This window comes from Vigna unguiculata, chromosome 3 (genome assembly GCF_004118075.2).
Source record: "Vigna unguiculata cultivar IT97K-499-35 chromosome 3, ASM411807v1, whole genome shotgun sequence".
In the NCBI taxonomy this organism is placed as follows: domain Eukaryota; kingdom Viridiplantae; phylum Streptophyta; class Magnoliopsida; order Fabales; family Fabaceae; genus Vigna; species Vigna unguiculata.
Genome location: NC_040281.1, coordinates 57,557,184 through 57,582,586, shown reverse-complemented (window position 1 = coordinate 57,582,586; position 25,403 = coordinate 57,557,184). Strand labels below are relative to the sequence as shown.

General features: G+C 34.9%; 4 protein-coding genes across 4 annotated transcripts; 1 reads left to right on the top strand and 3 right to left on the bottom strand.

Annotated features, from left to right (window-relative positions):
- The first annotated feature begins 359 nt into the window (after positions 1 to 359).
- LOC114177872 (pentatricopeptide repeat-containing protein At4g30700) lies at positions 360 to 3,317 on the top strand. The gene has a single exon (XM_028063461.1). It carries the CDS (start codon positions 386 to 388, stop codon positions 2,720 to 2,722), a length of 2,337 nt encoding a protein of 778 aa, XP_027919262.1. The 5' UTR covers positions 360 to 385; the 3' UTR covers positions 2,723 to 3,317.
- Positions 3,318 to 4,355: 1,038 nt separating this feature from the next.
- LOC114177871 (cellulose synthase A catalytic subunit 7 [UDP-forming]-like) lies at positions 4,356 to 9,563 on the bottom strand. The gene is made up of 13 exons (XM_028063460.1): positions 9,489 to 9,563; positions 9,170 to 9,365; positions 8,161 to 8,360; positions 7,949 to 8,036; positions 7,668 to 7,770; positions 7,318 to 7,584; positions 6,899 to 7,244; positions 6,560 to 6,823; positions 6,249 to 6,461; positions 5,890 to 6,100; positions 5,594 to 5,790; positions 5,151 to 5,504; positions 4,356 to 4,937 (listed from the first exon to the last, which is right to left on the bottom strand). The coding sequence occupies exons 1-13, from the start codon at positions 9,561 to 9,563 to the stop codon at positions 4,356 to 4,358; spliced, it is 3,096 nt and encodes a 1,031-aa protein (XP_027919261.1).
- Positions 9,564 to 12,957: 3,394 nt separating this feature from the next.
- On the bottom strand, positions 12,958 to 18,433 carry LOC114176678 (translation initiation factor IF3-4, chloroplastic). Its single transcript, XM_028061789.1, has 9 exons — positions 18,048 to 18,433; positions 17,922 to 17,961; positions 17,667 to 17,726; positions 16,961 to 17,013; positions 16,322 to 16,377; positions 16,203 to 16,236; positions 13,766 to 13,838; positions 13,583 to 13,675; positions 12,958 to 13,249 (listed from the first exon to the last, which is right to left on the bottom strand). The coding sequence occupies exons 1-9, from the start codon at positions 18,320 to 18,322 to the stop codon at positions 13,100 to 13,102; spliced, it is 834 nt and encodes a 277-aa protein (XP_027917590.1). The 5' UTR covers positions 18,323 to 18,433; the 3' UTR covers positions 12,958 to 13,099.
- Positions 18,434 to 19,627: 1,194 nt separating this feature from the next.
- LOC114176677 (heat shock 70 kDa protein) lies at positions 19,628 to 22,094 on the bottom strand. Its single transcript, XM_028061788.1, has one exon. It carries the CDS (start codon positions 21,844 to 21,846, stop codon positions 19,897 to 19,899), a length of 1,950 nt encoding a protein of 649 aa, XP_027917589.1. The 5' UTR covers positions 21,847 to 22,094; the 3' UTR covers positions 19,628 to 19,896.
- Positions 22,095 to 25,403: the final 3,309 nt, after the last annotated feature.

Below are 25,403 nucleotides of genomic sequence, written 5' to 3'. Positions count from 1 at the left end.
TTAAGATGCGGCATGGCATATTAGTCTATTCCAATCAACTTTTTTTTTTTAAGATTTAAGTTTTAATTTTTAATGTTTTAAACCACTACATATGAATTAAAGTGTCATATTTTCAGTTTAAATTTTTTCAAATTATATAATATTTTTAAAAATATGAACTATTTTATTCATAATTTACACTCAAATAAATTACATTAATATTCATATTTGTAGCATGTAAAATTAGTATATTAATAAAATATGAGATTAATTTAATAAAATTATTTAAATAGAAACTCATAATTCAGTAAATTTAGTTAATTTTCAGATTTAGTTTAATTACCAAACCGTATGTATCATCTTGTGCTGAAGATCAAAGGTAGAAGCAGTGGTGTGCTGCATTCAGATGATTCGTGGGGACATTAGCCGCAACACGCTCCTCGCCCTCATCAACAAAGCGTGCAGCTTTCCGCACCTTGCCGAAACCCACGCTCAGCTCATCCGCAACGGTTACCACCACGACCTCGCCACCGTTACCAAGCTCACCCAGAAGCTCTTCGACGTAGGCGCCACGCGCCACGCACGTGACCTTTTCTTCTCGGTTCCCAAACCCGACATCTTCCTCTTCAACGTCGTCATCAAAGGCCTGTCCTTCTTCCCCAACGCCTCCTCCGTTTCCCTCTACGCCCATCTCCGCAAAAACACCAGCCTCTCTCCAGATAACTTCACCTATGCCTTCGCCGTCGCCGCATGCCCCGACGACAAGCTCGGCATGTGCTTGCACACGCATGCCGTCGTCGACGGCTTCGCCTCGAACCTCTTTGTGGCATCTGCGCTCGTTGACTTGTACTGTAAGTTTTCTCGCGTGGGGTATGCCAGGAAGGTGTTTGATAAAATGCCTGAGAGAGACACCGTGTTGTGGAACACCATGATTACTGGACTGGTGAGGAACTGTTGTTATGATGATTCTGTTCAGGTGTTTCGGGATATGGTGGCGCAAGAGGTGCAGTTGGATTCCACCACGGTGGCGACTGTGCTTCCGGCTGTTGCAGAGATGCAAGAGGGGAAAGTTGGGATGGGGATTCAGTGTTTGGCTTTGAAACTTGGATTTCATTTTGATGACTACGTGTTAACGGGTTTGATTTCGGTTTTTTCGAAATGTGGGGATGTTGACACGGCCAAGTTGTTGTTTGGGATGATTAAGAAGCCGGATTTGGTTTCTTACAATGCCATGATTTCTGGGTTTAGTTGTAATGGTGAGACTGAGTGTGGGGTGAACCTTTTTAGAGAATTGCTTGTTTCTGGGGAGAGAGTGAGTTCTAGCACAATGGTTGGGTTGATTCCTGTGTCTTCTCCCTTTGGGCATTTGCATCTGGCTTGCTGTATTCAGGGGTTTTGTGTGAAGTCCGCTATTATTTTGCATCCTTCAGTTTCAACTGCACTCACGACTATATACAGCAGGCTCAATGAAATAGATCTGGCACGGCGGTTGTTTGACGAATCATCGGAGAAAACCGTGGCTGCTTGGAATGCTATGATTTCAGGTTATACACAGAATGGTTTAACGGAGACGGCTATCTCTCTTTTTCAGGAGATGATGGCGACTGATTTTATTCCAAATCCAGTTACTATCACGAGTATTCTTTCAGCTTGTGCTCAATTAGGAGCACTGAGTTTTGGTAAATGGGTTCATCAGTTGATTAGAAGCAAAAACCTTGAGCCAAACATTTATGTTTTGACTGCTCTGATTGACATGTATGCCAAGTGTGGGAATATTTTGGAGGCTTGGCAATTATTTGACTCTATGAGTGAAAAGAATACCGTCACTTGGAATACTATGATTTTTGGTTATGGGCTCCATGGATATGGGCATGAAGCACTCCAGCTTTTTAATGAGATGCTGGAGTTGGGGTTTCAGCCATCAAGTGTTACTTTTCTTTCAGTCTTATATGCCTGCAGTCATGCTGGCTTGGTAAGAGAAGGAGATGAAATATTCAATGCTATGGTTAATAAATACAGGATTGTGCCCTTAGCTGAGCACTATGCATGCATGGTGGATATTTTGGGACGAGCTGGACAGTTGGAAAAAGCCTTAGAATTTGTAAGGAGAATGCCTGTTGAACCAGGACCTGCAGTATGGGGTACATTACTTGGTGCTTGCATGATTCATAAAGACACGAAAATAGCCCGTGTGGCTTCAGAAAGGCTATTTGAACTGGATCCAGGGAGTGTAGGATACTATGTCTTACTTTCTAATATATACTCTGCAGAGAGAAACTTCCCAAAGGCCGCTTCAGTACGGGAAGTAGTTAAAAAAAGAAAACTATCAAAGACTCCAGGGTGCACTCTAATTGAGGTTAATGGGTCCCCACATGTCTTCGTATCTGGTGATCGTTCTCATTCTCAAGCAGTAGCTATCTATGCAAAGCTGGAGAAGTTAACAAGTAAGATGAGGGAGATGGGGTATAAGCCAGAGACAGTTACTGCTTTGCATGATGTGGAAGAAGAAGAAAAGGAACTCATGTTCAATGTTCATAGTGAGAAATTAGCTATTGCTTTTGGTCTTATTACCTCCGAACCTGGTACTGAGATCAGGATAATCAAGAATCTTCGGGTTTGTTTAGATTGTCACACTGCTACTAAGTTTATTTCAAAGATCACAGAAAGAGTAATTGTAGTTAGGGATGCCAACAGATTCCACCATTTCAAAGATGGGACCTGTTCTTGTGGTGATTATTGGTGAAGCTGCGCAAATATTTTTTCGTAAGTTATATTCGACAGATGCATCATAATCCAACCTTTTGGTTTCATATTCTTTACCTTACAACAATATATATCCGGAGTCTAACCCTCTTGTGGTCATCTACTTGAGAAGCGAGAAACATCATAGAATTGGTTGAATGTAGCTTTTTATAGTAAGTCAAACCAAATGGTATCCGAATTCTTGCACTCTTTGAGTAAGATGCATGTATGTCTACTGTCCTTCACTCATTCAACATCATACAAAACAGTTAATTTAAGTCAGGAAACATCCTTGAATTATGCATTCTTTTGTCCATGTCAGAAGGTGACATCTCTTTTTGCCAATTTTTGTAACAGCTGTTAATTAACCTTTTCAAATTTAAATTCTTTCCTCAAGTGAGAAAGTTACTTTGCGTCACCTATCTATTCCTCAAGTTCTCTCAGTATGTTTGTTATTCTGTTCCTTTTATTGGTGCTTTACTAAGTATCTTCTGTATATCGCAGTTAATGTAAAACTTTATGTGCTATATAAAGTGTTGATTGTGAATAAATGTGAAGTAATAATGAATTAATGTATGTGTTTGGCTCAAAGGGAAACAAACGGAAGGAAGGAGGACATGGAGGATTTTTTTTTATTTTTTTATTTTAGAGATGACGGGGCTAAAATCCCACCCTTCCCATTTTTGTCTCCCCTTTAAGTGTCGGAGAGGAGCTGTTTTCTAATTTTTGAAACGTGTTGATTAAATTATCCATGAGGTTTGTCCTCTCCTTTCCAATAATTCTTATAAAGGCACAGCATGGTACAATTATTTTCTCTCTCCTCCCCTTGCCAAGGAGACTCCCCTATCTTCAACCAACCCAAACAAGGGGGAAGCTGTCCTTCCTTTCCCTCCTCGCCGTTGAATCAAACATCAAAGTATCACATGCAGCACTTTTGTTCCTAAATGTGTTTATTATGCATTTTACATTAGGTATCTTCGTGTCAATTCCTGTGCTTGTAATTATTAGAAACATCAGATTTGAAAGTTCGTGTTAGCGGTTAATATGTTACTTTTTGAACTTAGACCTATGGTATCCCTTGCTCCCTTCCACTTTTACCACCAAGACTATTTTAACTTTAACTAAACATGAAAGTAACTGCTTTTGGCTCACTGTTGAAAGAGAAATGCGGGAGACCTGAACGCAATCCAGTCGTTTTCATCCAATTTTGCACTCTGTTTCATGGAGAATATGCAATAATAAGCAAGTGTTTTTACACTTCTCTCTCCGTTTCTTCTCATTTACTTCTTGTAGCAAGCAAGAGAATGCTGCTGCTCTTGCTTCCTGGGTCAAAGACTATCAATGATTTAAATTGGCCAGCATATATATGTGCTAACTTGCAAGAATGTAAAAGATAAACCTATAACTTTGACTTACTTTCCAATCCTCGGGCAACTGGAGCCAAAACAATTGCTAACAAACATCCAATACATTACACTGATGAGAAAACTGCATTTCCACTACCCAATTTTCACTCTTTTTTTCATCCTTGTACATGTAAAGTTTGTAGGTTCACGCATCATACAGCACAACAAAGAATTTACATTCATCTTCAAAAGATGCCCTCAAAAGGAAGGCGTAGGAAAACCAGTCTTTTAACAGTTGATTCCACATAGCTTGGTATCAGGTCCCTTAGTTTTTAATACGAATGGATCAATTCTTACCCAAAGCAAGGAGAAAATGGAAGCCAACAGTATCGACCATATAACAACTATGGTGGGTGTGCGGTTTTGGCGACCCATCAAACCTTTAAGGAATGGATACAGATGGACAATCACCCAAAATGAGAAGAACAATTTTCCAAATAGAGGTCCCCAGGATTGGTACCCATTGTTTATGGCATCTGAGATTCCAGCAACAACGCCGACAATATTGATTATTAGGATAGTGGTTGGAGGAATCAGGAGAGTAGTCCACTTAAAGGTGTATAGTTCTCCAAATTCTTCATCATCCGCTGCCTTTGATGTAACAGTGAAGTTAGTGTCAATTCCAGCCAAAACCTTCAGAAGACCTTGTATGACAGCAAAGAGATGAGCTGACACACCACCAATGACCCAGAATTGCTCATTTCTCCACCATTCCTCAATGCTCACTCCACTCCATTTCAACTCAAGAAGACCAGTTGCAATGATTGAAGAGAATAGAGCAACGAAGTACAAACCCGCAAAAGTGCTTATCTGCATCATCAGCAACCAAAAGGTATATTTATAAGCAAATAAGCTTGGCACCCATTCTATAATTACAGATTTAAGTCGTGCTCTACATTCGAAAGTCGTGAGAATTCAGATTTTTTTAAGCTAACATTACGGAAATTTGGAATTCTATAATTTCAAAAGCATGGTATGTCTAACTAATTTTTCAGCATGTGAGAATTAGAATGATGTTGTTACCGGTGGCATGATGAATTTATCAGTGAGCAAACAGACAGCAGGAAGGACACAGTAGGCAACTAGAGGTATGGAGGTGAAGGGGTAGACAGTTGTGTTTGCATACGCAAATCGCTCAAGCCACTTCAACTTCCCTTCCTTATAGCCATACCATAAAGGACAATGGCGACTGAAGAAGATTTCAATGGAGCCAAGTGCCCAACGAAGCACCTGGTTAAGCCTATCAGACAAGTTGATGGGAGCAGTACCCTTGAATGCAGGTCTCTTAGGCATGCAATAAATGGACCTCCAACCACGGCAATGCATCTTAAAACCTGTTAGAATATCCTCTGTAATAGACCCATAAATCCAACCCAGCTGCATATTTGAAAAGAAAAATACCATGGATGAGCTGATTTTCATAGTGTGAACAAGATATCAAGGAGTCTTTAGGTTACTTGTGTTACCTCAATTCCCCATTCAGTTTTATCTTCATATCCACAGCTGATTACGTGAATGGCTTCTTTAAGCTGGCTTGCTGGACTTGAGGAAGGAGGCACACCACCCTCTTCCATCAAGGTTGAAGTCACAAAGATAGATGACTGCCCAAATTTCTTCTCAAAATTCATCTGGGACATCAACATCTGTTTTTCATCATCCGGTCCTATTTAGACATGGAATGGAACATGAGTTAGAAAAGGTAAAAATTAAATATATTTGAATTGAAGTTACTGTCAACATTAGTGATCATAAATATTAGAACCTGTTAGGGTTGCAACCTCTCCATCTGCACCATTCCCTTCATACTTAACCTTCTTGCGCTTTCCAAAACATGGGCAGCAGTCACAGCTTATCATTTTTGGACGTTTGGTACCCTTGGGAGGATTATAACCGTATAAAGCTTGTCTCCTAAATACACACCCAGTACCAACATATGCAGGACCCTGAATACCATCTAGACCCTTCATATTTATCTGCACAGAAACAGAAAGAAGTTTTGGAAATGGTTAATACTAACTTACACTACTAAACAAAAGAGTAAAAATGAAAAAAAAAATAAAAAAATCAAATGTTCGAGAAAAGACCAATCCATGCTGATGTTATGTTTCTTGCAGGACTTACATCAAAGAAAACTGTGTTCCTATTGGCATAACGATCGTGCCTATCAATGCCATCGAATCTTTGAGGAAACTGGACATAGCAGACCTTCTTCCCAGTTTGGGGGTCCATTAAGAAACACATGGCCTCTCTAGCAGCTTTGCTGTTATTGACATAATGATCACAATCCAAATTCAGCATGAAAGGAGCATTTGTAAGCACAGCAGAGACCCGAATCTGTAAATTGCAGCATTAATTTTAAAAGTCTAGTATTTGTGGCTCATAAAGGTGAATGGACATCATAAGAACAGCAAAAACTGCTAAAAAAGCTCTACCAAAGCATTCATAGCCCCAGCTTTCTTGTGGTGCTGGAATCCTGGCCTTTTCTCTCTGGAAACATAAACAAGACGAGGAAGCTCGTTTCCTTCAGTATCATGACCTCCACTGTGACCAAGAAAGACTTGAATCATACCAGGATGATCCTTCGTATTGTTTCCTGGCCATGGTGTTCCATCCTGCATAATCCATCCTCCCTGTGGAACCTTCTGAGCTTTTGCCACAAGTGCATTGATCCTTACCTTAAACTCTTCATATTCTCTCTGTCAAACACCCAAATAACAGTGAATAAACTTTAAAGTAACTTCTAATTCCATATTTTCAAGTACTATACAAACCTTCATAGCTCGACGCTCCTTGACAAAGGTGGGCTGCACCTTGTCCTTGAGGTAATCAATTTTCTCAGAGAAGTACATCTCTGGTGCCCGAGGTTCGATAGAAAATTTCTTGCAGAATGGTACCCACTTCCTAGCAAACTCTGCAGTTTCAGATAGGGACTCAAAAGTACACATTGAAGCTCCATCATCAGAAATGTAACATGATATCTTCTCAACCGGGTAATCCATGGCCAAGATCGAGAGAACAGTGTTTGCTGTAACCAGTGGAGGTTCCTTCATGGGATCCACAGTACTGACAAAGACATCTACAGGAGCAAGCATGTTTGGTTCACCTTCACGCTCATACCTAACAAACAACTTTTCTGTCAGCAATGTAAGTTGGAGGTTTTGGACTTCAGAATGAAGGTGCCTCATTTTACCTTATTGAAAGACGATCAAGGTAGGTCTCTCGATCAATGGGAAACCACTTGGGAAACTGATCAAGAATCCATGAAAAAGCAAACCAGATTTCACATATAATAGATGTTAGCCACAGCCCCAGTGCATCATGCACAGGATTCATGAGTCTATATCGGAGAAAGAAGGCAAGGACAACAAGCCGTGCTACGATCACCATCCTATACGGATTCACTTTGCTGGATGCTATTGGTATCTTCCTTGACAGTGGTTGCCTTGCTTCATCCAACCTGCACAGTTAATTTCTTTCCATCATTACTATTAATCAAAATCAATGCATCACAGTTTCATAATGGTAGCACTGTAAGCATACATGGCTGCATCTGGATCTTCATCAGGTTCAGGCCCCAAATTTCCTTGTTGCAACTTCCAGTCATCCATTCTATCATCTTTGCTTTCATCCCATCTCCCATTCCCTGCTTCGATAACAGCATTGTAAGCAAAAATTTAACCGTGTTTCTATACCAAGAAAATTCTAAAAGCCACATTTCAGAGCTGTAGTTAAACAAGTTCCGGAACTATACCAAGAAAATTCTAAAAGAAAGCTATTAAATTCTTTCTAAAAGATAAGATTATTATAAGCCACATTCTTACTAGGATCAGATGCCGGATAAGGATGCACACGATTATGCAGTGAAGGGTGCTCCCCATAATGAGATGATATTGGCAACTCTCCACTGACCTGCATGCATGCAAAGTTAATGTAAGATTTTTTTTGGTAAATACATGCAAAATTATTATAAGTGTATTGAACATGGGAAGTTTTGTAGAGTAAAATGAAGCGATTAATGATTTGGAAATCTTACAGGGCGAGAACGACCACCGGCAATAACGGCTGGGAATTGAGAATTGTCCTCATCTTCAGGACCTCTTCCGTAGCTCATCTTCCCATGCAGCATGGCCTCCGCAGAGTGATTATGCTTGTTCATTTGGTCATCAATGTTGAATTCATGTTCGATATCATCCACGTCTTCCTCATCATCATCTCCCTCAACCCGTGGGCTACCTTAATTTACAAAATCAGAACACAATGAATTGACACAGTTCCCTCATCATTTTTTGTTTTTCTCCATTTCAATCCAACCAACAAAACCAAATACTACTATTAGCTAACTACAAGTGCTAAAAACTAAATCCACTGAAATTAACGTATGGATGAACATGTTTTGGTGCTTACCATCTCCGTTGAAAAGAAAGCTCAATATTTTTAATGGAAAAGTTTTGAAAACTCGTTTTAGTAGTATTCAAGTTGATCCAACAAAAAACACACACAGACCTACCTATCTATCTATATATATGTTTCTATATGTTTAATAGTTTCATTTATGAGGCATGTCGAAGAACAACTTAAATACACCATATTCTCTTAACCTTCCAAGACACTTTTTATTCGTAATAAAACCATTGATTGATCTAACGGTATTATCTCCATAGCATAAATTCTAAAACTCTTATTTATACTTATCTTCTTCTCAGTCATATGCTGGCCACAATCCGAAGTCCTCATTCCTAATTTTCATTCAGCAATTAACGGTATTTCTGATTTTTATTAAGAATATTTTACTTTTATACAAGTTGTCAATCAAATAGCGTCAAACAATTTTTTTCCTTTATACATTACATTAATCAGAATTTAAAATTAACATGTAGTATTAAATACTTTTTTACTTCATATTTAAGTTATTTATTTTCATAAATTTTCTAAAAACTTCTACAAAGCCTCGATATTAATTGTAAGAAGTCTAAATTAGATGCAAAGAAGTGTTTTGAAAGACATAAAGGGTTTGATTTGAAAGATGGTTAAAAGTTATCTACCTTTAAGACGCTTGTATCTGGTCTTGCACTGTGGACAAACTTGTCTCCCTTCTCTTCTTTCATACTCATAGCACGGTCGGCACGCCGGAAAACCACACTCATTGCATGCTACAAACAAATCTCCGTCCACCGTCACTCCCACATCATCGCCACATATCTCACACACTTGCCCATCCAAGTTCTTCAAAGGCTTGTGCTGCACCAAAACCAACAATATAAATTAATCAATAAACTTTCTGTGAACTCAATGAGTGCCATGGTTAAACACCCTTTTGAATTTTCTGCAAGTAGCTTTCGTGCATGGTTAGTGATTGATTACCTCTTCATGGCCATGAATGACAACGAGCTCGTTCCTATTGTGAGAACCAGCGACCAGTCCAGCGCTGGCTTCCATGTTGGTGGTGGTGACTGGTGAATGGGACAACAATGTGACACAACACAACACAACACAAAAATAGTGAGTGGTGAAGTTGAGAGCAAAGTTTATGTTTTATGAAGGAAAACTGAGGCTTGCAGGTTTTGGTGTGTTCACCTAATATGTGCATGTTGTTGGTTGCAGGGTCTCCATTGCCTTGAAGTTAAGCTTCTTCCTTTTGTTTTTTTCAACCACCGTCTCCTTCATGCAATCATCAACAATGACTACACGTTGGTGAGAGATGTATATACGTACCTTTCTTTCCTCATTATTTTCCAAGAACCTTAATATCATTTCATAGGATGTTTTGTTCTTAATTACTTTATATTTGTGACATTATAAATCTTTTTCATTAATTAGGAATTGTAGTTGTACAAATAAGAGAGATAAAAAAAGAGAAATATAAAATAAAACTTCAAAAAGTATCGTAAATTTAACAGTGTTCATGAATAATATAATATCGTTTTTATATTTTTCATGCACTCGCTTTGAATTTGTGTTTATTCTCGTCTTCTTTTTCTTTTCACGAATTATCTTACTATGACTTCATAATTTACTTTTAATGTATAAATTAAAAAGAGTGTCAAAATGGTAAAAAATTACACTAAATTTTCTTCTTCTTTTCTCAATCATCCAAAAGTTTATTAAGTTTTGAAAAGAGTTATAGCTAGTTCGAGTTAATTAGAAATTAAAAAAAAAAAAATATGTTCATACAGTAAAATTATAAAGTGAGAAAATTATACTGTAATTTATATAAGTTTCGTATCTTTATTATATCAGTTATCTGTATTATTTCCATATTTGTTTTTAAATTGATTTGTGTTTCTTTGTAGCTGTTGTTCATACAAAAATAGCGTAAAAAATGGGCAAGAACTGTCAGATGCGAAAGGATGGCATTTTCATATGTAACTACTACTAGTTTATGCATTAGCTTCTGCTTTAATTTTTGGAATAATTTAAGCAACAAAACTATAAAATTGGAGGTAGCACAAAAGTACCAATAAAATAATTAAAACGTGTATTGAAAATTAGCGATATATATTCAAGAATTAAGGTAATAGTAAGTAATTAAAAACTTATTTCATATCATAAAAAACTTGTTTTGAATTTACTTAATGTTAAGAATTTTTTGCATGGCAGCTTTATATTTTCGGGGACTAGAATAATGTTTTATTTATTAAAAAGAAAACACTTAAAAGAAAATAATTCAAAACTATTCTCATATAAGCAACCATCTATCTCCGAGAATTTGAAACTTCCATGTAAATGAATGAAGAGATAATTTGATTTTAAATAACGTGGAAATATGACCTCGTGTTAGTTACTCTATCGCTTAACATGTTCTTTTAAAATAGATTTTTATTCTCTCATGGTTGTTAGCCAAAGTAACCACATGTTATCTGAATTTTAAAAACAAGGGTCTTTTTAATTATTATCTTCAAGATAATGGTTCAAAATTTAATAAAAAAAATTATCGAATATCATGTTAACATAATACATTAGCAAAAATCTAAGGCGATCCCAAATAAAGCTCTATATAAATAGTAATGCAATCTCAAACCACACAATGTCAAACAATTTCTTTTTATATATAAATACGAAAAGAGTTACACTTTTTTATATTAAAATATTATATAAGTTAAACTTGTTCTTTCTTATAATTGTTAATTAAAAAATTATACGAACAATTAATCTTATTAAAGAGGAGATTATTGTAAATGGTATCAACTGTCCTGTGACAAGAGTCAAGTTGACCGAGTCATAATACTGTAGTGTTTGAACTGTTAAACTCTTAAGTAAGTGAAAAGAGTTACATCTTAACTAATAGTATAGCTTTTAATCTAGTGATAAGCGTTCGATCCAACAATTAGTATAAAATTGAGTTACCTGAATTATGGTAAAAGAACTTTATAATTTTAAAGTAGACCAATCCCTTTACGTGTACGTTATTAATAATCTTTTTTTTTTCTTACAGAAATGCAAGAGTAGTTAAACTCATTACATTTTTGGTTGTTTGATAATAATGGGTGAGAAGTATCCACTTATGTATAGGCCTTTTCTCTATAAGAAACTATATGAATATCCCCTGAAGATTAGGCACGTAATGGACCAGAAAAGGGGCAATCAACGTCTCAACAACAAAACAAGTCAAAACAAGTCACTGCAGAAAGCAAAGGATGTTACTCGACTTACCTTAAATACACTTCCTATTACTTTGGCTTAATTGCCTCTTCTTTAGGAAAATGCAATTAGAAAGTGCACTAAACATTCCAGTTAGAGAAGATTTCACGTCATCTCACAAAAACCAGAAGATATTACTTAGACTTCATTAACATTTTTAGTCACTCTACTTTAGACTTTTTAGGATTTTTGGTCTTTTAATTTTATGAGGGTAAAGTAAGTCTATGTTAAATTAAGTAATGTTAATCCCCAGATAAACCTATCAACCAAAAATATCAAATTGAACTAAACAAATTCAGTCTTCTTCACTCCAAACCGTAATTTTATTGCATAAAATATTTCAAATTTTTATAATTTTGTTACTAATTTCTTAGCTTTAAACTTTTAATCTCAGATCATCCTAATCCACCTTAAATATTTATAAAAAAAAAATAGAAATTTAAGATTATAGAACAGAAGAACATCAGCAAATAGTATTTTTTTTTAATTTCTAAAAATGAATAAATATATGCAAATAGCTTAAGTGATCACGTCCAACGGAGAAAATATGTCAAAGTATCACACGATGTCTTTCGGTCTCTCTTTTCATATGTCACTTATAAATATAAATAAATTTCATCTTATTAGTTTTTAAAATATATACCAACTTAAAATATATTTATTATAAAATAAAATAAGGCGCAGGATAACGTGTTGCTTTCAGGAGGAGTGGAGTACGTTGTGCTTACTCATGCGAGCAAAAACATGTGGAAGATTTTAGTTTTCTTGGGACGTAAGCACTTCAAAACTAAGCTACCTTCAAATCGTTAGGTCCGTAAGTTGCAGCCTCTACATCTTTAGTTAAAATAACAAGCGTTAGAGCAGAACCTACACATAAGCAGGATCCAGAAAGAGGTACTTAGCGTTAGCTTAACCAAATTAGGCAGGAACAAACCCAAAAATTGACGGGCTTCCTTCCAAATCAATCGTTTGTTAGGACCATGTGCTTCTTGTCTTCATCAAGGTATGGACCCTTCCACCTGTCACTAACTTTACATGCATTGAATTGGAACACAAGTATGCAAATATTACTGTCAAACTCAAAAATTAAATGAGCATGCATATATTACCCACATGCGATTGTCCTTTTATGATTAGTCTTGCGAAGACGGTTAGTGGTATACTGGTATGGTATCCCTTCAGCAACTTGTGTTCGAAAAGCCAAGGCTGCCTCTATAATTAAAATCCTCGAGAATTTATATGATATTATTGCACATGAATTATAAATCATACAACTCAGACCAATAAGTTACTCAATTCATTCTACAATTAGAAACTAGCTTGGAAGTTTTCGGTTACGCTTGGACACTGGCGGAGACTTCATCTTTAGCGGACTTATCTTTTTTCTTTGGTGGTTCCTGAGTTTTCTGTACAGCAGCTTTGTTTGGTACCAAAATTATGAAGATATTTCTGTCACGGAAGTTTTTTGCCTCCTCTAGTCCAGCCTGCACATATGTGGTTTTGATAGAAAATTTAAACAGGTAATAAGATATGTCTCTAATGACCATAAAATTAGATATCGGGACAGAAGACTGAAATGAATTCACTAAAAGTAAATCCAATGCACAAAAGAAATCAAACGGAAATAGAAAATGTAGTGGTGCCTGAGAATTATTAAAGTGTGCTAAGTAAGGGACTATAACACAATAAAATACCAGAGTATAACATATCAGGATCTACTTTTCTTGTAAGCAGTATCGTTTTGTATGGAAAATAGTCAGGTTTTTAATACCTAAAAATATGATGAGTATAACACACGGGAAAGTGACATGACGTACCTCCCCAACATCATTCTGAAAACGTGTAATAAGCTCAATAGCAATATTCCTGAATTCATTTTCACGACCCTTAAGGTTTACTATGACCTTAACCTGCAGGAATGGATCCCAATGATCTCAATATATTAGTATACGTGTAGGAGCACCGTGCTTAATATGACATGACAATATAATTCATGCAACCTTGTCACCATCTTTCAAAAATTTCCGTGCAGCTCTCAAACGCACTGAATAATCATGCTCATCTATGTTGTAACTGTTAAAATTAAGTACAAAGAATTAGTAACAGAAAGCCATAAGTACAAGACTGTTCTAGTAAAAATAACTGAGAATAACTACAACTCAACCACAGCTCATGAAAGGCAATAGCTGTAACTGCTCTAATTATGGAAGAAAAGCGTAATTACAGAATAAGTTTTATGCATGTAATTAGTACTGCAACAGCAGTTTCCTATATCTTTACAGCGTGATGATCATTGATCACATAAAACTTCCTCAGTTCATCATTGAGCAAATATGGTAAACAAACTCCTTTTAGCGCATCTTGGCCTAATTGATCCCATGTTCAATACCAAGAAACAGTATATTAATGATAAAATGCCCAACATACGCAATTTTTTTTCTATATTACTTTCATCTAGTCTCTTAAAATAGTAGACAGCCTGATTAAGACCAGAACAAATTGTCTCTAGAAGAAAATAAGGCTGGTAGGAAAAAACATGAATTAGAGATACCTAAGTTTTAAGTTGTAGCTTGTTGTAAAACTTAAATCAAAGGGGGAAGTATTTAATTATATATAAGTATTGAGAAAATATGTTGTGAATGTACAGAGGTTAGGAGATAGGACCATAGCTCTATAATTTGTAAAGGGTAAATATGTTAAGTTCTTATAAAATGAACGAACAATATAAATACCATTCATTTTAGGGACCAAAATAATTTCTGGAAGTCAAGTGTTGACATGACACCACATACACACTATTGGATGCCACCTAGGTTGCTATGCAACCTCCCATTAAACATGTAAATGGTTAACTAATGTTTATAGCAGTTGGAATCAAAAGTATTAATTTTAGATTCTAAACGGCTAAAGTCCAAGGGAAAACTTTACAAGAAATAAAAATTAAAATGTGCTCATTTTACAAATTTAACCCAATTTGTAAAAGAAAGGGGGGCTTTAAATGTGATCAATGCTTATGTACCACTAGAAAAGGTAGAAGGGTGCCACGACATAAGATTTTGGGAAGATTTCGAAGCTTTAGAGGTAATATTACCACTAGGAGAAAAAAAAATAGAGGGAACATAAATGGCTGTGCAGAGAGCACATCTAGAAGTGTAGAAGATACATGGATTTAAATGGGGATTATGATCAAGTAGAAACAAATAAGATGGTTATGTTCTCATTATTATTTTTCATAAGGAAATCAGAGAGAAAACTTTGCATGGACTACAAAGTCAGACATAGTGAGAGCTTGAGTCCCCAACATTGAATCTTGATCACGGCCATAAGAGATGAGAGGGGAGTAAGAAGGAAAAGCCAAGGCAGGATTAAGAGGTGAATTGAATTGAAAGAATAAGAAAAAACTTTCAGTGAAGAGTTATAGAAGTGAGTTAGGAGCCACATGGAAGTGTAGATGATATGTAGCACTGCACCAAAGGTCAACTTTGAACCCTTATCCCTTTACCTTACTATTGAATGCGTTTTGAGCATACTGAAAGATTTGATGCCATGATGCGTGCTTTATACCACTGACATAGCTGTAGTTGGAGAATCAAGAGAGGAAATATATAAAGTTGAAGATGTAATGACGAGCTTTGAAATCTCACGGATTTTGCTGACGCAATAACCCTAGCAAGAAAGTAAAACTAGGAGAGTATAGTACACCACAAGTCATGTTATTTAAGTATCTAGTTTCCATCACATGGACTAACAGAGAAACGGTGGGAAGTATATACAATAGGATTCACGATAAAGAAAATGGAGGAGTTCTTTGGGTATCATTAGTGACAAAAAGGTACCAACCAAGCTTAAAGGAAGATTTTATCACACAACTCTGTTGTATGGAACTGAATGTTGGGTGGTAAAAAGCTAAGAGATAATTTCATTGTAGCAAAAATGAGTGGACACACCAAACGAGATAAAATTAGGAATCTATTAGAGAAAAAAGTAAGAATGGCTTCTATAGTAGAAGAAATGATAGAAACTCACGTTAGGGGATTTGGACATGCATAGAAAAGATATTTAAAACCCCCAACAAGGTGAGTAGATTGGATGAAAGGTAGCCTGATCAATACAGACAGAGGAAAACTGAGAAAAACTATATGTGAAACCATATGACATCATTTGGTCCATGTAGTCAAATTCGTCTAGTGGGGAAAGATTAGGTTGTTGTTGCTCCTCTAGTTTCCTGACATTAACATAAATAATTAACTTGTGTAGATGTGTGTGATACCTTTCCCGAGAACACATAGTTAACCAAAACCAAACTAGATTGCCTGAAATATCGAAATATACTTCTTCAGATTTCTAACACTTATTAAAAATATTAATAAAAGTGGTATTTGATCCATAATTAAGAAATCTGAAGAAAAATAGTTCAAGATTAGCTTAGGACATTACCCCATTTTGAGCTCCTTCAAATCCATCCGACTAGCTACATTTAAAAGACTTTTAGGTCAGTAATTTATTGTTTTTTTCTGAGTTTTGCATATAATTTAGAAGAAAAAATCAATGTTTACCAGCACTTTTCTTCTGTTGTCCTCTTTTCTTCTTCTGTTGTTCGTATCGATATTTGCTGTTCAGAATAAAATATAAGGATCAATTACATGGTCCAGCAACTCTTAAACTATAAGAATACAAGTGCTCAATCATGTCAAACAGATGTAGATTTAGGCACGTCCTTTCATGCAGATTCATTTCATTTAGTCAAACGAACATCAAATGCTATAGTCTTTATTGAAACAACTACACAAGTGTCAATTAATCTCCCCATTGATCCCCGGTTACTTATTTCTGTATCATGAGTTCACAACACCCCACCCCAAAAATACGTGGAAGCACGACATTCATTTACAGACAGCTGAATGCAAACAATACTCCCACCTCAGCCGCCACTGTTCCCAAACTAATAAAATTGAACACAACATAGTTGCACAAGGCCAGAATCAAGAGAAACTGGAAACTAAATTTTATTAGTCCTCTATCAACCCGATTCAAACTACTTAATTTTCAAGTATTGTTAAACAAGTATACACACAGATCATTAACTGCTAAATAGATTGAAAAAATGCATAAATATTTTGATACGGCCATCAACCATCGCCATTTTGATACCAGAAATGCAGAGGTTTTTCTCTCGTGATACACAAAGATCATACCTGTAATTCATTATTCTAACAACAGGAGGATCTGCTTCCGGGGATAATATTACCTGACCAATAAACGAGAGTAAATAAGCTTAGACATTGACGTCACAAACTTCCCACTGAATGAATTGTCAACTTTCCTGAACCAATTAGGTTTTCAAGACCATATTAAAACAGACTGCATTCACTTTTATTTGTGATATCTGTTTAAAGCTTTGTTTGGATAGATTTCTCTGTAATCACTCATGGGGAAGAAAATAAAAAGGTAAAATGAATTGAGATTCTAATATAAGTTAAAACCAACTTATCACCTGTTGCGGAAATTAGATGAGAGAACTTCTGTAAAAGTTAAAGTGCTTAAGTTTATCTTAATTTATGGAAAAAAAAAAAAAAACTTGATTCATTTTACCTTCTTGTTTTCCTACAAGTGTTTATAGAAAAGTTTATTCAAACATGAACTAAGTGAAACTATAGGAAGTACTTTCGCTTTCTATTTACTGCCATTTCCATCATCTACCGAAACTAGGCATAGTGAAAATAAGTTATATTAATTAAGCTGAAATTATATGGCAAAACATATACAACTAAAGAGTATACTTTCGAACTCAGACAAAAACATAAGATGGGGAAATGTAAATGAGAAAACCACAACATTGTAGTCAACAAGTAGTGGAAAACTTAACACAGAAACAGCAATCTCAGGCACAAGACATCATACCAAATCAAGTTCGACATCTTCAGCCATTTGAATGGCGTCGTCAATTGACATTACTCCAACCTACAAAAGCACAACAAGTTCAGCAACCTCCGCTAGCTTGAGACCGAATTAGAAAGATTCACAACTCAAAGAATACAATCCTCGATTCAATCAATCAAACAAAACTTCTAAACGTAGTAGCTTAGTTTAGAAGTGCTTCTCTAGCGCACAGAATTGAAAGCGTTGAAATACAAAAGAAGGAAAAAAAGAACAAACCATGTTCTGGTTCTGATCAATAAGCCTCACGGTATCTGACCTATTTCAAATTCAAAGCATTCTCAATCACGAAATTCCAGAGGAAGCATAAGAGAGAAAGGAATAGACGAGGAGCGAGTAGAGAACCTGAGAGTGGAGAGGTCGAGAGCTTGGTCGTCATCGGTTTCGGGCTGGCGTCTCCGGGGGTCGCCGGAGCCGAAGGAGCGAGAGCCGCCGCCGCCGCCACCGCCGTAGCGTGCGGTTACGTAGAAGAGAGAGGTGGAGAGAGAAGGATCGTATTTGAGGGAATTGGGATTAGAGAGGGAAAGGCCGAAGACTTTGGAATGAGAAGAAGTGAAGAGAGGAGAAGGTGTGGCGTGGTAGTGAAAGAGTTTGAAGGGGACGGAGGTGATGCCAGCCATGGCACGCGGACCCTTCCTTATTCACGCTTCAACTATGGCGCATATCTCTTATCCTAAACTCTGAGACACATATTAGCTCCACTCGCTCCTTTCAAACTCCAGCAGCGCAAAAATACTACTACATAACTCAAACATTTAAGCCTAATAATAATAATAAGCTCTATTTTTTTTTCATTTATTTTATTTCTTATCACAAATTTTTGGTTAAAATAATAATTACAATATGCACTAGTGACTGAAAATTACAAAATGTTTCGGTATTAATGTTTTTATCAACCGAGAAAGTATTTAATACCTTTACATTTTTAGCATGTTGATATATTTATTTTATGTTAAAATGTTTTTGTTATCATCTATCTAGGGTTATATATAATGTGAAGAAAACATTAAATATATCTTATTTTGAACAATTTAAATTACTTAAAAAAACAAGTACGACTATTATGTCAGATACTTTTAATGAAAAATCAAATTTAATTTATTCCCAGTATTATCCATTAATTTTAACAAAACATCTTATAACACGTTTATTATTTTAAAGTTATAGTTACATGTGAAAATCATAAATCCTTGAATCTTATTTTTAGTTTTTGCGTTTCTTGGCACCTCTTTTATATTAATTATTGTTCAATTTTATCAAAATAAAAAAAAAATCATAAATTCAAACTTCGTCTTCTACACTGATCTAGAATTAACTAACTATTTGAGGAAGTGTCATCATCACCTTATAAAAAAGTCTTAACCTCGTCCATGCGAACATATAAAATTTTCATTTCATATCCTATCTTGTAAAGCAGTGATTCATTTCATACAATTCAGTAACTGAAATCTTGTAACTTCAAAATTCTTGTAACATATTATATAATGTAATTCTTAAATAAGGTAAAGTGTTTATATTTAATAGATGAGAAGTGATACTTTAACAAAGTTTTTTTTACAAATTTTGACAAATAACCATCTTTGATAAAAAAAATCTTAAAATTTTATTATTTCATTATCTTAACTTCCATTAAAAATAAAAAAACTACTCTATTTAGTAATTTTGTCAACTTTATTAACCTAATCTTTGTCAAAAAATTATTTTCCAGATTAATTCAAAAACTGAGTCTAGTGACTTTCAACATCAAAGTCAGCTTTCCCATACAGGTGCAGGGCTGAGTGATCTTTGAGAGTGGCAATGATACCTAAATATTCTATTTTCTTTCCCTCGATAGGTATTTGATAATTCAAAATATTTTCTTTGAAATAAATTATATGCAATTCTTCTGACAAGATAGGAAACATAACCACAGGAGTTACATGCAATGAAAACAAATCAACATATTCCTTTAGAAAATTCACAGTAGCAAACTTGTTCTGAATCAAAACATTTATTGTTGAACCAAACTGTAAAATTACATTAATCTCAGCTTCCTACTGAAAGAACTAAACAAAGTTTTATTCACTCTTCATGAAACTTCACATCACTAACCTTACCAAAATAAGAACAGAATTAACAGAGTACACAACAACAAAGATCCTGGTCTTGATTCACTCTGGAACAGAAGTTGAAGTTAGTCACACACATCTCAGTCTCAGTCAACTTCTTCAATCTTAGGTCCAGCGCCAGAACCAGAACCAGATCCACCACCAGGCATGTCATCAGCCATGGGAACATCTCCACCAGCCCCACCCTGATACATCTTAGCAATAATGGGGTTGCAGATCCCTTCCAACTCCTTCTGCTTGTCTTCAAACTCATCCACTTCCGCCAACTGGTTCCCCTCCAGCCACTGAATCGCATCCTCCACAGCCTTCTCAATCTTCTGCTTATCATCCGCCCCCAACTTCCCCCCAATCTTCTCATCCTTTATCGTGTTCCTCATGTTGTAAGCATAGTTCTCAAGCGAGTTTTTCGCTTCCACCTTCTTCTTCACCTCTTCATCCTCTGCCTTGTACCTCTCCGCATCCTTCACCATCTTCTCTATCTCCTCCTTGCTCAACCTTCCCTTGTCGTTGGTGATAGTAATCTTGTTCTTCACACCCGCGGTTTTATCCTCCGCAGAGACATTCAAAATCCCATTAGCATCAATGTCGAAGCAGACATTAATCTGAGGAACCCCTCTTGGTGCAGGAGGGATCCCAGTGAGCTCAAACTTCCCCAGAAGATTGTTGTCCTTTGTTCGAGCACGTTCTCCTTCAAACACTTGGATTAAAACCCCGGGTTGGTTGTCGGAATAAGTCGAGAAAATCTGCTCCTTCTTGGTGGGAATCGTTGTGTTCCTCGGAATCAACACTGTCATAACACCACCGGCAGTTTCAAGCCCAAGACTGAGTGGAGTCACATCCAACAGCAACAAATCCTGAACCTTCTCGTCCCCTTCACCGCTCAAAATCGCAGCCTGAACAGCTGCACCATAAGCAACAGCTTCATCGGGGTTAATGCTCTTGCAAAGCTCTTTCCCGTTGAAGAAATCCTGCAATAGTTGCTGAACCTTCGGGATCCTAGTGGACCCTCCAACAAGAACAACTTCATGAACGTTACTCTTGTCAATCTTGGCATCACGCAGACACTTCTCCACCGGCTCCATGCACTTCCTGAACAAGTCCATGTTCATCTCCTCAAACCTGGCTCTGGTAATTGTTGCATAGAAATCAATCCCTTCGTATAAAGAATCGATTTCAATGGTTGTCTGCGCGGTGGAAGACAACGTCCTCTTGGCTCTCTCACACGCTGTCCTCAACCTCCTCAACGCTCTGGCATTCCCAGAAATATCCTTTTTGTGCTTCCTTTTGAACTCTGTAACAAAGTGATTCACCAACCTGTTATCAAAATCTTCACCTCCAAGATGAGTATCACCAGCAGTGGCCTTCACTTCGAAAATCCCCTCCTCGATAGTCAATATGGAAACATCAAAGGTTCCACCACCCAAGTCGAAAATAAGCACGTTCTGTTCACCTTTTCTTGAAGCCTTCTTGTCCAACCCGTACGCAATAGCAGCGGCAGTGGGTTCGTTGATGATCCTCAACACATTCAACCCTGAAATTGCCCCTGCGTCCTTAGTGGCCTGCCTTTGCGAGTCGTTGAAATAAGCAGGGACAGTAATAACAGCGTTCTTCACGGAATGACCAAGAAACGCCTCTGCCACTTCCCTCATCTTGATCAACACCATGGAAGATATCTCTTCAGCAGAAAACTTCTTCTCCTCACCCTTGTACGTGACCACGATCATGGGTTTGTCGCCCGGACCCGGCACCACCTTAAACGGCCACAGCTTCATGTCGTTTTGAACCGACGAGTCGGAGAATCTGCGTCCGATTAGACGCTTGGCATCGAAGACGGTGTTCTGCGGATTCATAGCAACTTGGTTCTTGGCAGCGTCTCCGATGAGCCTCTCGGTGTCGGTGAAAGCCACATAAGAGGGTGTGGTTCGGTTGCCTTGGTCGTTGGGGATGATCTCAACGCGGTCGTTTTGCCACACACCTACGCAGCTGTAGGTAGTGCCGAGGTCTATGCCAATTGCTTTGCCTTCCTTCGCAGCCATTGATCACTGAATTAGTAATCCAGAAAACAAGATTCTGAAACTTTGAGAGCTTTGTTGTGTTTGGAGAGTAGTTTGTATTGTGCAGAAACTATGTGTGAGGAGAGAGTATAGCCACAATGGTATATATAGTAGCAGTTAGAAAGTAGAGGGTGAGTTCGAGAATTCACCGGGTGAATTTGGAGGAAGAATGTTTCAGAGCGTGCTAGAGTGTTCTGGACTGTTTCTTCAACATTCGAGAAGGGAAGAGAGAGTGGGTAAGAACTATTTTATGCACTCAATTTATATTATTTTTAAGGAAATTGTTATTTTTACATTCGGACATTTTATATTAAGTATTTTATCTTTTAATTTTTTGTTTTTTTCTTATAAATATAAAAGTTATTTTTTTAATAATCAAAATATTTGTGAAAGTGAAGTGTGTAAAAAATCTTTTTTATTTATAATAATTAATTTCTAAAATAAGTCTTTAAAACCATTTTGCGTTTTATTTCTACTCTTAAGTGATAAAAAGGTTATAGAAAAACAAAATAAATTATTTAAGTTTTAAACTTAAATTTTGATATAATAATAAAATAAAATTTTAGAAATTAGATTGAGTTTTGAAGGAAGGTTGTGAACGTGGCGAGAGTAGAAAGGTGGAAAGTGGCGGTGCATGGGTGTAGCTCCGTGACGACGTTAAAACAGGTGTTGAAAGGAGGAGGACCGCAAAATCGAAAGCAATGACTAGATGGAGATCAACGACAACTATTCATAAGCTGATATCAATAAAACCATCTTCAAGTTTTGGATTTTCCTCTTCCACAGCTCATATCGTCAGATATTAGAATAGGTTCTGTTATTTACTTTCACACTTTAATAATTTTTTACGCCTATTTTACATTTACTTTTTTAGTTTTTATTTCTTTTCTTCCTTACTGATATCAAAAGTCAGTTGTCAAAGTGTTGAAAATACACCTTTCATTCAAATATATTTTTTAAAACTATTAAATAATACATTTAATATTTTAAACACTAAATAATATCTAAAATAACAAATATTTTTATTATTATCAAGTTAAAAATAAATTAGTTTAATTTAATTCTTTGAAAATCATAAATATTTTATTATTTTAATATTTTATATATTTATTATAATATAATTAAAATAGATTAATTTATTATAGTGTTTCAATCAAAGTATTCACCTCTTCATAAAATATTATTATAAAAATAATGATCCAAAATTAAATTATAAATTATATAGTTTTATCAACATAATAATATTTATAAATATCAAATTATTGATCTACAAAATTAAAAATAATAAATAATTATGATAAAAAAGTTTATAAAATTACTAAAAAAACTAATAAAATATTATTCTATATTATAGATTGATTAACTCTCAACATAACTCAAACTCATTTAAACATCAAATTAAGTAAGTAAAATTTAATTTGATTCACTTTTAAAAAAATAATAATATTTTGACTTATTTTTTTTATTCATTCCAAAATATAATATTTGATTCATTTTTAAATTTTCATATCCCGTCATTCAAACAAATTCAAAATAAATAATTAAATAATAATTAAAATGATAAACTAAAATTAATAAAATATTATTATTAATTCGAGTTAATTTTTTATTTTAAAACTCATTTTCACACGTAGTTTTACTTTATGGATTTATCTAATTGGAATTAAAATAATTATTTTTTTTGAAAAATAATGATACAATCATTTTTAAAATGTATTAAATTTTATTATATATTGTACCCTCATTGTTATTATGCTCTTATGATAAAACTAATCACTCAATAACAAAATTAATATACAGGATAAATCATTCTTTACTAGGGGTGGTAATTAAGGTCTGGTCCATCGGACCAATCCACAGACCCACAAAAAAAGCAAGACGGGCTAGGGTAATGAGTTTGCAGGCCCACAGTGGATCGGCTCACATAAGCCCACAGCCCGCGCAGGACGGCCCGCAAGCTTGCATAAATTTTTTTTTTAAAAAAAAAAACTTCCACTTGTATATATTAATTATTTTTTTATGACTATTGCATTAACATTTCAAGTTCTTGTATAACTGGCAAAGACAAGTATTATGTATTATTTAATATGCTAAAATTTAGAGAATACATTGTGTATGTCATAGTATGAATATGATGAAAATGTTAAATTATCAATTTATCATCTAATTTCCCAAAGTCTTTACTTAATTTTGTGAACTTCTTAAAGTTTCTCAATTTTTAAACATTGAAAGTTTTATCACAAAAATTAAAAATTAAAAATAAAAATAAAAAAAAAATAAAAAAAAATGAGCCAGTCCGCGGGTCCGCAGACCATGAAATATGCAGGACAGATCCGTATTTACAATCCGCATAAAGTGTGCGGGACGGAACGGACTAGCCCGTGTTGTGCGGGTCTTATGCAGGTCGGGCCTAAACGGGCCGGGCCGCATTACCACCCACCCATGTTATTTACCCTATAATTGACTAGTTATGAGGTAGAAAAAAATATATTGAGTGTCTTTAGATCAACCTTATTGACAAGTGATAATAATAGGAAGAGTATTTCATTGTTCGTGTTTGGAATCTATTTTTCTAAAACTTTTCGTTTAGAAAAATTGTTTTAAAATTATCTTGAAAGAATTTAAAGGAGATATTTTCTATAAATATAAAGTACTTTTTTATGCAGAGAACATTTAAACTGTTAACTTTGAAATCACTAAATTTTAAACAACAAAATATTATTTAATTAAACAGTAATGTATATTCATCATAATTTATATATATATATATATATATATATATATATATATATATATATATATATATATATATATACATGTGTTATTTTGTAAATATGAATGATAGTATGTTTGTAGGTAATAATAGTGTAATATTATTAAATTAATATATAAAATAAATTTATATTTATTAAAAATAAAGTGAACTGAACAAAGAAATTAATTGTTGATGAATAAAAGAAAAAAGAAAGATAAACAATTTTATAAAAAATAGGTAAAAATAGCCGTTAGTTTTAAAATTTTTAATAAATAATTATATTGTAAAGAGTATAATTGGTATTATGAAATATGAACATAGAAGAGAAATTCTCTTTATATATTGTTATAGATATATAAAGTACGAGAATTATGATAAATATATATTATTATTTAATTCAATAAATATATAAAAATTACCATAAAATAACTTTTAATGATTATTAAAATGTGTATTAGATACGCTTACCGAAAAATTAATACATGCATCTTGTCTAATAATTACTAAGAGAAACTAAATCCTTATTAAATAAGACTTGTGTAAAATATTAAAAATATTAGTTCAAATTTAGCAAAACGTGTAAAAAGTCACTCAAATGATTTGTGGTATATATAAGAAATTTCAAATTTTACTTTAAGAAAAAAAATCTTAAATAGTAACTAATTTTAATAATCTAAAGTTGTCCGTGTCCAATTTTTATATCAATTTATAAAATAAAAAAATATATTGATTATTAAAATAATCACTATTATGAATAAAAAATTATAAATAGTGACTAATTAAT

What these genes read in the sequence shown, in the direction of transcription:
- LOC114177872 (XM_028063461.1), top strand. Translation starts at nt 386, where the DNA reads ATGATTCGTGGGGACATTAGCCGCAACACGCTCCTCGCCCTCATCAAC.
- LOC114177871 (XM_028063460.1), bottom strand. Translation starts at nt 9,563, where the DNA reads ATGGAAGCCAGCGCTGGACTGGTCGCTGGTTCTCACAATAGGAACGAG. An exon ending in TTATCCGGCATCTGATCCTA is followed by an intron (nt 7,771 to 7,948) that starts GTAAGAATGTGG and finishes TTATCGAAGCAG; the next exon opens with GGAATGGGAGATGGGATGAA. An exon ending in AGAGGTTGCAACCCTAACAG is followed by an intron (nt 5,791 to 5,889) that starts GTTCTAATATTT and finishes ATGTCTAAATAG; the next exon opens with GACCGGATGATGAAAAACAG.
- LOC114176678 (XM_028061789.1), bottom strand. Translation starts at nt 18,322, where the DNA reads ATGGCTGGCATCACCTCCGTCCCCTTCAAACTCTTTCACTACCACGCC. An exon ending in TTGAAGGAGCTCAAAATGGG is followed by an intron (nt 13,839 to 16,202) that starts GTAATGTCCTAA and finishes TAATTTTAACAG; the next exon opens with TTACAACATAGATGAGCATG. An exon ending in TTTTGAAAGATGGTGACAAG is followed by an intron (nt 13,676 to 13,765) that starts GTTGCATGAATT and finishes CCATTCCTGCAG; the next exon opens with GTTAAGGTCATAGTAAACCT.
- LOC114176677 (XM_028061788.1), bottom strand. Translation starts at nt 21,846, where the DNA reads ATGGCTGCGAAGGAAGGCAAAGCAATTGGCATAGACCTCGGCACTACC.